This window comes from Gekko japonicus, unplaced genomic scaffold (assembly GCF_001447785.1).
Source record: "Gekko japonicus isolate JY-2015 unplaced genomic scaffold, Gekko_japonicus_V1.1 scaffold375, whole genome shotgun sequence".
NCBI lineage: Eukaryota > Metazoa > Chordata > Lepidosauria > Squamata > Gekkonidae > Gekko > Gekko japonicus.
Window position 1 is genome coordinate 942,191 of NW_015173134.1, and position 12,296 is coordinate 954,486.

Below are 12,296 nucleotides of genomic sequence, written 5' to 3' on the forward strand. Positions count from 1 at the left end.
TTGAGTCCTGCCTCCAACATTCTAAACATTTTGCTAATCCTCTCCCCCCATAGCCAGTCAGAACACAGAGGTTATTTGCATATGCAGCCGCATTGGCCTCTGCCTCGGAACACAGAGGTCGTTTGCATATGCGACTTCATTGGCTTTTGCCTCCAACATTCTGAAGAGTTTTGCTGTTCTGAGGTAAAATGTGTCCAATCTCCAGGTGAGGGCTGGAGATCACTCAGAATTACAACTGCTTTCCAGATGGCAGAGATCAGTTCCCCTGGAGAAAATGGTGGGCTCTGTATCCTTATATGCTGCTGAGGTGGCCCCTGTATGACAGCCAATGTGACATAGCAGTCAGGGCTTCAGAGCACGGGAGAGGCTGCAGGTGAGTGGGGAAAGCTGAAGAGTGAGGGGGAAATAAAGGTAGGTTGATGATTGGCTGGGAAGGAGATAGGGTTGCCAACTCCAGGTGGGAATTTCCTGCAGATGTGAGGGATGGAGCCTGGTGAGGTTTCAGGAGGTGTGGGACCTCCGACAGGTACAAAGCCATAGACTCCACCCTCCAAACCAACTATTCCCTTCTGGGAAACCATCGTTGCAAATCTCCAGGTGAGGGCTGGAGATCACTCAAAATTACAACTGTTCTTTAGGTAGCAGAGATCAGTTCCTCTGGAGAACATGGTGGACTCAGTGTCATTATACCCTGCTGAGGTCGCCACAGCAGATTGACACTGAGTGTCCAAGGCCGGGGCACCTGCCCAGAGCCTCTTTCTAGAGACTGTTGTACTTATTTCCACAACGGGACTTTTTCCTAGTTATTTATACATTCATTTTTCCAGAATGGTGCTCCACCCCTCAACCAAGTACTATTAAAGCTGACAGACTCTAAACACACACTCACAGATAAACAACAGGCAGCAGCTCAAAGGCTGAGTGACTAAAAGTGAAAATCTTCAACTGGCACCTGAAGCAGATGACACTCTACTGACAGCTGTGAGAAGGGAGTTCCACCGTGAAAGGCCCGAACCACAGTGGGCAAGCCTCCCTCTGTAGTCATTCATCTTACCTGTAGAGCAAGACCTGGAGAAGTGCTCTGTGGTGGTGGAAAGTGTTGTCCAGTTGCAGCTGACTTATGGCAACCCTGTAGGGTTTCCAAGGCAAGAGATGTTCAAAGGTGGTTTCCCATTGCCAGCCTCTCTGTGTAGCAACCCTGGACTTCCCATCCAATTGCTAACCAAAGCCCAACCTGTTAAGCTTCTGAGATCTGATAAGATCAGGCTAGCTTGGACCCTCTAAGCCATAGCAATTACTCTGTAGAAGATCATCATTCTATCTGGGAGCCAGCAGTCTTTTCACATCTAGAGTGAATTTAATTTTTCTGGATTCTGCTGTCGACAGGTTTACTGTGGGCTACAGCAGACGCACCCAATCTCTTTTATAATAAGGCTCACCTTCAAAAGTTCAGTTTTGCCTCCCTCTCTACTTGTGATAGGAACTGCGGTGGCTCAAGTGGTTAAGACGCTGAACTGCAGGCTGTGGAAGGTCAGTAGTTCAGCAGTTCGAGACCTGGGTGCCGCATGACGGAGTGAGCTCCCAATCCTAGTTCCAGCTCCTGCCAACCTAGCAGTTCGAAAGCAAGAAATTGCAAGTAGATAAATAGGTACCACTTCGGCGGGAAGATAACAGCGTTCTGTGCGCCTTGGTGTTTAGTCATGCCGGCCACATGACCAAGGAACTGTCTTCGGACAGCGCTGGCTCTTCGGCTTTGAAACGGAGATGAGCACGGCAACCCTAGAGTCAGATTCGACTGGCTTTCGAGCAAGGGAACCTTTACTTTTACCTACTTGTGATATAGATGGAAATCCATCATCCTATCCTGCACAGAATTCTCATCCACTCAGATTTTCTGTGTTAATACTCCCATATACTTTTGCCTGAAAACTGCCAATTCCCGTCATGTCCTTCTTGTTCTCTTCCTGGTTTCCATTGTCTCCCTAAGGAAACTGATGTTCCTGTCTTGGGAGACCTTGATTAAGAAGTTGAAAGGGAAAGAAAGAGAAAGAGGTTTGAAAGCAAGAATTTCTGAGAAATGTCACATATGAACTGATGCAGTTGAGAATTTCATCTTAGCAATGGCCTGTCAACAAAATCAAATGAAACTGAATAAATAAGTTTTGACTCACTACAACTTGAGGATAATTCTGAATGGGAAAAAGTTCCAGCCTCTTCACACAACGGCCCCAATAATAGCATTCAGAAACATGGATGAGTATATCAAAATATTTTAAATGATACAACCAAACTCTCCAGCTTGGTCTACCACTGAATGAAAAATGGATTGTTACCAGGGTGCATTTCATCCTCTGTGCTACATCATATGAAATCATTTGGCTAAAAATGTGCATTATCATCCCTCAGCTGTAGACAGTCTAACTGTTATTAATGTGAGAGAGGCCATTAGAGCCGTTCAAAATCCTGATTTATGAGACTCGCTTGTGGAAAAATGCAACAAAAAATATCTTTTAAAGAGCATATTTCTGAGAAAAGTATGTTTTCCCCAGTTGGAAATTCCAGCCAGTCTATTCATACAGCCATGAAGCCTGCTCTGGTGAAAGCATAAAGAAGGCAAAGTTCAAACATGCCTCTGACAGGATTCTGCTTATTCCTCATTGGTGTCACCTTGCTTCTTAAAGATTTACTTGGCTCATGCCAAAAGATAGTGCTTCTCTCGAGGATGATAGATCAAGGTTGATCTGGAGATTTCACAAATGTGCATGAACAGAACAAACAAATCAAATAGACTTCAGTTAAGCTTATTTTGCACTCATTCTTATTTATAGCCCTTAACTGCTAAAATGAGAGGCATTGAAGCACACTTCTCCTAATCCCATCCCAGGCATATAAGAGCTGCCTGTGTCAACAATAATTTCTTCATTACAGGGCTGTAGAGTATCTAAAGTGGCCTTTTCCTCACAGGGAATGACATAGGCTCAAAGAAACTCTGTCCTTTAGCCACATACTTTGCATGTCTGGAGTCCTGCCATTTGAAAACTGGTAGTAGAATTAAATTCTGGTGAACCTTACCTTGGATGAAGTTATCCCCCCCCCCCGCCATGATGAATTGTAATGTATTGAAACGATTACATGAATCACCTCATAGGACTCCTATGTTAAGCTTCGAGCCAGACCAGGGCTCCTCTGAGCGAACTTCCTATTGGTCGCTTCGTAACAGCGACCAATCAGAACGATACCATTCCCTAGGAGGGAAAGACTCCCATTGGTCCTTAACTAAGCAATCTCATTGGTTGTTAATTGTAAATAGGCGTGGCTACATTAGCCCGGTTATGTTTAAAAGGAGCATAAGCTCCCACTGTTTTCTGTTCTGGTTTCTTACTGAGTTGAGTGCTTGTTCGTTACTTCCAATAAAGCTGAATCACTTGCTGAATCACTCTAAGAGTCCTTTGTTAGTGCGATCTAACAATAATGACAAATATATTAAGTACAGCTCTATTGTAAGGCTGGAACTGCTTTAGCTTCAGGAGTACTCTGAGTGGAGAGAGTGTGTCTGTGTGGGGGTAAAAATTCTGGTATCCTTGGGAGTCCATGCAACTGGGCAGGTAATTTACCTACCATATTTGGTATAGAACTCGCAGGGCCATCAGCTAGCCCCACCATTTAATGGCTCCTTTTAAGACTTCTAAGCATACCTACTTGTGGCAACTACCGCACATGCAAACTGGAGATGAGAAATCATAATCAGCCACTAGCAGCCCAACTTCATTGTATGATTAGCACATAGTTCATTTCCACTTTGTTGGGTTTTAAAAAAACCTTTGGCGCTCGTCTCTCTCAAACCACATGATCGTGTGACTACACACATTCACAGATACCATACTGTATATTTTTGTAGTGGAGTACAGAAATATTACCATGATTACCATCACCCCAACATGGTGGTTGTTGTTATTATTTATTTAAGTCATTTGTACCCCACCTTTCTCCGTAATGGGGACTCAAAGCCTCTTACATCATTCTCCTCATCTCCATTTCATCCACACAACAACCTTGTGAGGTAGGTTAGGCTGAGAGAGTGTGCCTGGTCCAAAGTCACCCAGTGAGCTTCCAAAGCATGCCTGGGGATTCGAACCTAGGTCTCCCAGATACTACTCTGACACTCTTAAGCACTGCACCACACTGGTTTGGGATGCTAAAGACCGAGCAAACCTACATGTTATGGATTGTGCAGCCTTAACCTGAACTCCCAGTCTTACTAGAGAGAGAGAGCATCTGAATATGGACATGACACATATTGTTTAGTTTGTTTATAGCTCACTTGCCCACAAAATGTTCAAAGCAGATTATAAACACTTCGTGCTAGTTTTATAGATAGCCATAAAATTCCCACAAAGCTCTCACTGAAAGCTAGATGTGCTTAAATTCCATTGCAATTAAATAGTTGGAAAAGGCAGACTATGAATGAAAACAATGAATGAATGAATGAATATCACATTTTCATCCTGACCTTGCTCCAAGCAACTCATAGCAATATTCATGGTTCTCCTGTGTTCCAGTTGGCCCTTACCACCGTACGAGGTGGGTTAGGCTGGGTTACTGGAACAAAGTCATTCGGTGACCTGCTTAAATGAACAGGGAACTGTGACTAACTTGTCCAGTTGAGTTGAATGGGACCTAAGCACTAATGTTCTCTGGATGAAGGTGTATAAAATGAGTTTTGCTGATTGACCAATGGCATTTGGGATTAAAAATACAACTATGTGAGGAAGCTAATTAAAAATTGAATTTATGGATTACAACCATTGCTTCTAGATTGTGACTGATAAATACAGCTGTCCTTTTTCAGGACAGAATGTGTGTGTGGGGGGAGGGGGGGACAGAGAGATAAAGGGGAGAGAAGAAACCAGAGAGACAGACTATGGTTTAGGAGCAGACTTGTAAGAGCTGGTGGTGAGCACTGGTGGGAACTGGCAGCAAAAAGAAAAGAGCAAAGCTAATTCTGATAGTGTGACATCTCCCCTGCCCATGACTGTGTTCTAGGGTTGCCAGCTCTGGATTGGAAAATACCTGGAGGCTTTGGGGGTAGATCCTGGAGAGGGCTAGGTTTGGGGAAGGGAAGGATCTCAGCATGGTACAATGCCATAGAGTCCACCCTTCAAAGTAGCCATTTTCTCCAGGGAAACTGATCTCTGTCAGCTGGAGATCAGTTGTAAAAGCAGGATATCTCCGGGCCCCACCTGGAGGCTGGCAACCATACTGTGTTCAGAACCCATGTAGCTGCCTCATATGGAGTCAGACTGTTGACTTATCAAAGTCACTGTTGTCTGCTGTGACCAGTAGCTGTTCTCTGGGATATCAGGAAGAGGTCTATCACATCACCTACTACCTAATCCTTTTAGACAGATATGCCAAGGATGGATCTTGCGGGCTTTCGCTCTGCCACTAAGCCATGGCCCTTCCCAACAGAAGGGCTTAAGATATTTTGAAACTAGGGAAGTCTGCTGCTGTACTGGTTAATAAATGATGATTACATTTTACATCCATTCATTATTTACCGCCCCCTTGGTGGCTGCAGGCTTCCCAGCTCTATCTATCCCATTAAATTCCCTGTTGTACTAACCAGGTATCAGTGTGATTGCTAGAACCAAGCAGGGGTACTCAGAAGGTTACTCATGAGAGATCAGTCACTCTCCAAGCAATTAAGAGTGGTGCTTCACCCCTCCTCCAGTGCTGATGTCATCACCTCCTCATTCTTCCCTTTAAAGGTACTACAGCAGGAGGACATGTACACACACACACCCCTTTGGTTAGGATGGGAAAATGACAGCACCAGCATCCTTTCCCATCTGCCTCACCTCCTCCTTCATGTCTGCACAAACTACCCTTACTCTGAATGAGAAAGGGGCATACTGTGGACTCCTTCCCCCTGCATCAAAGCTGCTATCTGCCTCTTCCAGGGAACATATAGAGGTAGCTGTGTAATTTCCTCCTGCAGGGCAAAGTTACAATTTGAGGAAGGGGTGCTGGTTGTGGTTTGCTTTGGGAAAACAGAGGAGGAAAGGTTTCTCCACACAAGCAATGCAGACCTACTTTGAATACTGTGATTTTTGTACCATTTTGTGACTGGCTCCACCCACTGACCAATCATATGTGACTGACTCTACTGACCGAGCTGGCATTTGTAACTGGTAGCTCCCAAGGCCCTTGAAACTTAATTTACTTCCCAGAAACTTACTGTTTGCCTTTCCCTGCTATAGAGTTTGCTAACACTGCTGATTTTTTTCAGCGTTTACTTGTAATACTGGTTGCACAGGCCTACTTCTGATCTATATTCTCATTATACATCGACCCTAAGGAAGTAGCTTATGAGGTAGGTGGCTGTGGTGGAAATATAGCAGGTAGGAAAGGGTTAGGTGCATACACATCCTGGCTTCCTGCTACTTGTACACTGCAAACCTCCAGCAGATGTGTTACCTGTGTCTAATGAAGCAACTTGTCACTCCAACCTGTTTCAATTTCAATTCAATTCAATTTATTATTACGGGTCTATATGACCGAAGTCCTGACCAAAAGAGAATGCAGAAGGGGTAAAATAGGTACATAAAATTGACATAAAATATGACAAGTACATAGTCACAATCAGTAAACATATAAAACACAGGCATAGCCCAAAGAATAAAAAAGACCTAACTACACTTAGGGCGGAGCCAACGAACTAAAATCCTCCGAAGATTAAAAATCGGTGTAGGTGTTTGCAGGGGAGACACCTTGATCACGAAGGAGGTTTTCCCAGGGCGAGGCTCATCCATTGCACTCCGGGTGTGCTGACCCCTGAGATTTCCCCAAATGCGGGAAACTCGACTGCATAATTAGTGGTAGTGGGGGACTGCGTGTGCGCTTTCCCCAACCTGTTTCATAAACTTCCTGCCTCTCCCCCTCCCTCTCCCCCCTCCCAGTTGGGTCTGCCAGCTTTTCTTTTCAATCTGACTCAATTCCCTTCTTTAATTACACCCCCCATCCCACATGGGTTTTGTCTATGCAGGTCCCATGATCCCCAACGTAGCCTTTTTGCTTGATAGGCTAAGGGGACTTCCTCCTCCCTTTTTCAGCAGTGACAGAGTTGGTTGGATCCAGCCCCCTGCTGCAGCCTCCTTTGAACCATATGGCTGCCTCCAGGCCAGGAGCCCTGGCAAGCAAAGTCCCGTAAAGCAAACTGGTCAGTCTGTTTCACCTGATAACAAAATTCCATAGGCCAGTGTGAAACTTCGCAAGGGAGTAGCAGAGAGTGCTTACAGTGAAGGTGACCAGGTTGTTGGTCGGTTGCAATGACCCCCTCTCATACTATGGGTTGAATCCTTCCAACTTTTCTGCTGGCAAAAGAAGAACGAGGCTCCTTTGGTCCACCAGAAAGAAGGTGCTGAGTTTGTGAACAAAAGCCACGCAATATGGGAACTCAAGGAAGGAGGCAAATCAAAATGAGAAAAGCTGGTGGGATGCAACTCGACTTGATATGTCGCTCTCATGCTATGGTTTGAAGAGTCCAGTTCACCATGCCTCAGCCATTTGGCAGGAATAGTAGAGGAAAGTGCCATCAAGTCACAACTGACTTATGGCAACTCATGATGTTTTCAAGGTAAGAGATGTTCTAAGGTGGTTTGCCATTGCCTGCCTCTGTGTAGTGACCCTCATCTTCCTTAGTGGTCTCCCATCTAAACACTAACCTGGGTCAACCCTGCTTAGCTTCCGAGATCTGACGGGATTGGGCTAGCCTGGGCCATCCAGGTCAGGGCTTGGTAATGAATGGTGCACTTCAGATTGGAAGCCACAGCTCATTTGAGCTTCTGTACATCCAGTAGCTTTTCTTTGTAGCTTGACAGCAGCATCAGACATGCAAAATGTTCCAGAACAAACTGCAAAACTATATGTTTAACAACAACAAAACCCACACCACAACTGGGAATACATTTGGCCACTGCAATGTTTTGTTGTAAAAGCTCTGTATAATTTGGGCTGAAAGCAGAACACAACACCACTGATTTCTGTTTGGGCCTTTCAAAAAGGTAATCATGTTTGTAAGTTGTAATCATATCAGTGGGAGACATGCAAATATACAGGCTCCAATCCATTCGGGTTTATTGCCCAGTAAATGGGCATCCCACTGGCAGTTTTGCCACAAAATCCCACTTAAGCTTATGGAATTGAACTGACCTAACTAGGTAAAGCATTGCAGCATTATTATGCACTAAATTGCAATGCCATTTTTTGGTAGTGTTCATTCAGTGCTGGATTATATTCATATGAGGCATTTAAACTTCCCTAACTTTTTAAGCAGCTGGCTTTTAAAATGTGTGGTTTGGATGTACAGGGTTATCCGCAATCTGATTATACATAGATCCATGCACTCACAAAAACAAAGAGAAGCTTTCTCGTCATGGCTAAATGTTGATAAACACTTATCAAAACACAGAATGCAAAATCATTATTGGGACTCTTTAGAAATGCTAAATAGTTATCTGTTCTTTAAATCAAGTATTTGTGTTCTGATGTCCTGACACTGAAGTGTGTGGTAAATTCTGCAATTTGAAGCACCTGAGCGATTAACATTTAAATAACCTTTTCAAAGCATTAATAAATGAAAATGATGCCCAGTAATAGTTTTCTTAAAGTATGATATCATTCTGTCATGTTCTGGCTGGAAATCATTAAATAGGTTTTAAGGTAAGTTTTTGCCCCCTCTCCAAATTGAAAAGTGCATTTTATTCTGTTATGAAATGAACCTTTGTTTATGTCATGGTTTCCCTGTGGTATTTTAATGACTAAAGGAAAATACCTTGCATTGTTTATTGGTGAAGAAATTAGCATAATGCTTTACATGAATCCAGGGAAAGCATCTTTAAGAGGTGAAAGTTAGTTCTTCTTGCTTGCACTTCATTGCAGAACACTTCTTCCAAACAGCACACAACTGTCTTTAGAAAGTTATGAGAACATCAAATAAATCCTTGCTTTATAGCAGCTAACGCTGTTCTGTTTGGAAGCTGATCTATCCATTATCGTCACCCACTTTACTTCGAATCTTCATGAAAAGAAATCACCACATAATAAAAGTTTTCTTACTTGTTTTGTCTACAGTGCGGAAGCGACAAATCAGAACGAAAAGTGTTCTGCTAACCTTCAGAGCTGTTGTTCTGAGCACTTCCCGATGACATCTTGTCAAAAAACGTTTTGCCACCTTTTGCTTCTGGGTCTTTCACGGGAATGATGGAATGGCTCCCGGGCTGATGCTTAAATGCTGGCGATCGCAAACTTCTCTCCATGTCTACTTCCTGTTAGAGGACATTAAGGGGATGTGTATTAAAAGCTATCAGTAGGAAACAGATGTGGCTGTCCGGGGGAGGAGGATGTGAGGAGGTGAGGGAGGGAGCAGCGGGGTTCCATTACACGATTGATGTTTTCCAATATGCTTCAGGGTAGCTCTCTATAACATCATACTAGAGGGCTGCAAATGTACATTTACTATCAGTTTACGTTTTCGACACCCAGAAGCTGGGTAATCGCTGCTGTTTTCAATTGGCATTTACTTTATGAGCATTTCACCTTTCTCGGAAAGAAAGACTGCTAGTAAGAGTCACAATAAAAAGGGTCCCGAGAAAACAGATGCTTTTTTTTTTTTGCCAAAGCCCTGGGAGAATGTTTCAACCACTTGGACATAATATGCATAAAATAATCTAAGGGCGAATTGGGAAGCTGGACATATTTCAGTTGACTTTTAATCTACAGTCAAAGGCTGTAGTGTTCAAATAGATTTTTTACTAACCACCCGCCCCCCAAACCCATCTTCCTTCCATGCATTTCACACAGTAATCCTCACATGCATGCAGAATACCAGTAGTTAAGTACAAACAAAACAAAAACATGGTTATCAGTAACTGGTATGATTTCCAACTCTGAATGGGGAAATTCTTGGAGATTTCAGGGTGGAGTCTGAGGGGGGTGGAGTCTGGGGAGGGAGTTTAGCAGGGATGTGATGCTGTAGCATCCACCCTCCAAGGCAGCCATTTTCTCCAGGAGGACTGATCTCCGTAGCCTGGAGATCTGTCGTAATTCTAGGAGACCTCCAGCCACCGCTGGGTCGTTGGCAGCCCTACTAAATCTGGAGGGCTGTTTGTTATCCTCTGTCATGAAAAGCCTTGAACACATACTTTGTATTAAATAAGTAAGCAAAACCAGTTCCAGTCACACAGGCTGCTGAGATATTGGATGGGAACAAGATGGGAAAAGTCCCTATATTATATTCACCCATAGTGTTATGTTTGTTATGTTATGTTATGTTATGTTATGTTATGTTATGTTCGCCCATAGTGTTATGTTGTTATGTTATGTTATGTTATATTCACCCATAGTGTTGTGTTGTGTTATGTTGTGTTGTGTTATGTTATATTCACCCGTAGTGTTGTGATGTGTTATGTTATATTCACCCATAGTGTTGTGTTGTGTTGTGTTGTATTCACCCATAGTGTTGTGTTGTGTTGTGTTTTGTTATATTCACCCACTGTGTTGTGTTGTGGTGTGTGTGGTGTGTTGTGGTGTGTGTGGTGTGTGTGGTGTGTGGTGTGATGTTTTGTTTTGTTACGTTAAGTTACGTTTTGTTACGTTTTGTTACGTTACGTTACGTTATATTCACCCATAGTATAACAAACAGGTATCTTTGAAGTAACCACAGAGGAGCTGTACTACTCACTGCTGAAGTCTTCTACATGCTGAAATTAAAGCAGTTTAGACATAAAATGTAACAGAGAGCACAACTTTTGAAGCCCATTGACTGCAGTCAACTTTACATTTGTTGTTTTGCAAGGTGGAGCTGTTAACCAAAGCTACACGTGTTCTCTACATTTTGATTGCATATGAATAATCATACTTAAGCCCATTGACTGCAGTCAACTTTACATTTGTTGTTTTGCAAGGTGGAGCTGTTAACCAAAGCTACACGTGTTCTCTACATTTTGATTGCATATGAATAATCATACTTAAAAAAAACCCCACTCCTACTGGCTTTTTTGTGGTAATTTTTGTTTTACCTCACGCTCGTTATGAATATCCAGTAAACACTGAATAACGAGTGAACCCTGTACCTGTCTATGGAGTAGCTCCTGAAAGCAAGACTCTTTGAGTAGCACTGGCAATCAATAAGACAAAAATATGCAGCAGAGGAAGATAGAAGGAATGGTCATGGGGAAAGTAAAGAACAGGGTGGCAGGAGAAGGAAAGGAAGCAAGAACAGTGTGAGCCACCAACAATGTGATCATTGTATTAATATGAACTGTACCATGGGATTTAATCAGGCTTCAGTCTCTTATGCTGCTGAAGACTCTGCATGTTGTTTAATAGTATGTCATGTCAATCCTGAATGCAAGAAGCTGTCTTCTATTGAATCAGATCATTGCTCCATCCAAGTCAGTATTTTCTACTCTGGCAGAACCTCTCCACGGACTCAGGCAGAGGTCTTTCCCATCACCTAGTAGCTGATCATTTTAACTGGAGATGCTAGGAATTGAACTTGGAGATCTTCTGCATGAAAAGCAAGTGCTCTACCACTGAGCCATGCCCCCCTCCCTTGAGTTTCAGGGTTTGCAAATGGTGATTGTCCCCCATTCACTTCAAGGCAGGGTGCAACTCCTGAGTGTCCCATGTTTAAGGAGATGGTGGGGGAAGCTCAAGTCTGTATACATACTGGAGTATCTCTCCATATTTCTTTCTCTCTTTGCTCCCAGCAGCCATGTGTAGGAGCTGCTGCAGTATAGTGTGGTTCGAAAGCACACCAGAACATACAGATAAGACTGATTTACATGGATCATCCGAGCAACTGGCAGACATCAAAGCAGGAGGGAGGGTGTTAGTTGAGAGGGGCACAGCCACCTAATTGTCCCAGCCCTTGTGGTTGTTTAATGTACACATGATCTAGATTCCCCATATAATTTGCTTCTCCTTGCCTTTTTTAAAAACTTGCCTCTGCACTTATCTGTACTGAAGGACAAAAGCAGTTTCAACAGCCACCTAATTGTCCCAGCCCTTGTGGTTGTTTAATGTACGCATGATCTAGATTCCCCATATAATTTGCTTCTCCTTGCCTTTTTAAAAAACTTGCCTCTGCACTTATCTGTACTGAAGGACAAAAGCAGTTTCTATAATATTTTTGCAGGACTTGATGAGTATAACCAAATAAACATTTTATACATCTCTTTCTTCGAAACTGTTACAGTCTGTTTATCATCCTGATGTGTATTTGCCCACATGCA

The 12,296-nt window shown here is 43.2% G+C and overlaps 1 protein-coding gene across 1 annotated transcript in view; it reads right to left on the reverse strand.

The window, feature by feature from the left end:
• XIRP2 (xin actin binding repeat containing 2) overlaps positions 1 to 12,296 on the reverse strand; it is a 164,312-nt gene that overhangs the window by 116,134 nt on the left and 35,882 nt on the right. Inside the window, exon 2 of the mRNA XM_015422179.1 lies at positions 9,173 to 9,326. Coding sequence (XP_015277665.1) covers positions 9,173 to 9,326 — 154 coding nt within the window. The remainder of the gene's footprint in view (positions 1 to 9,172; positions 9,327 to 12,296) is intronic.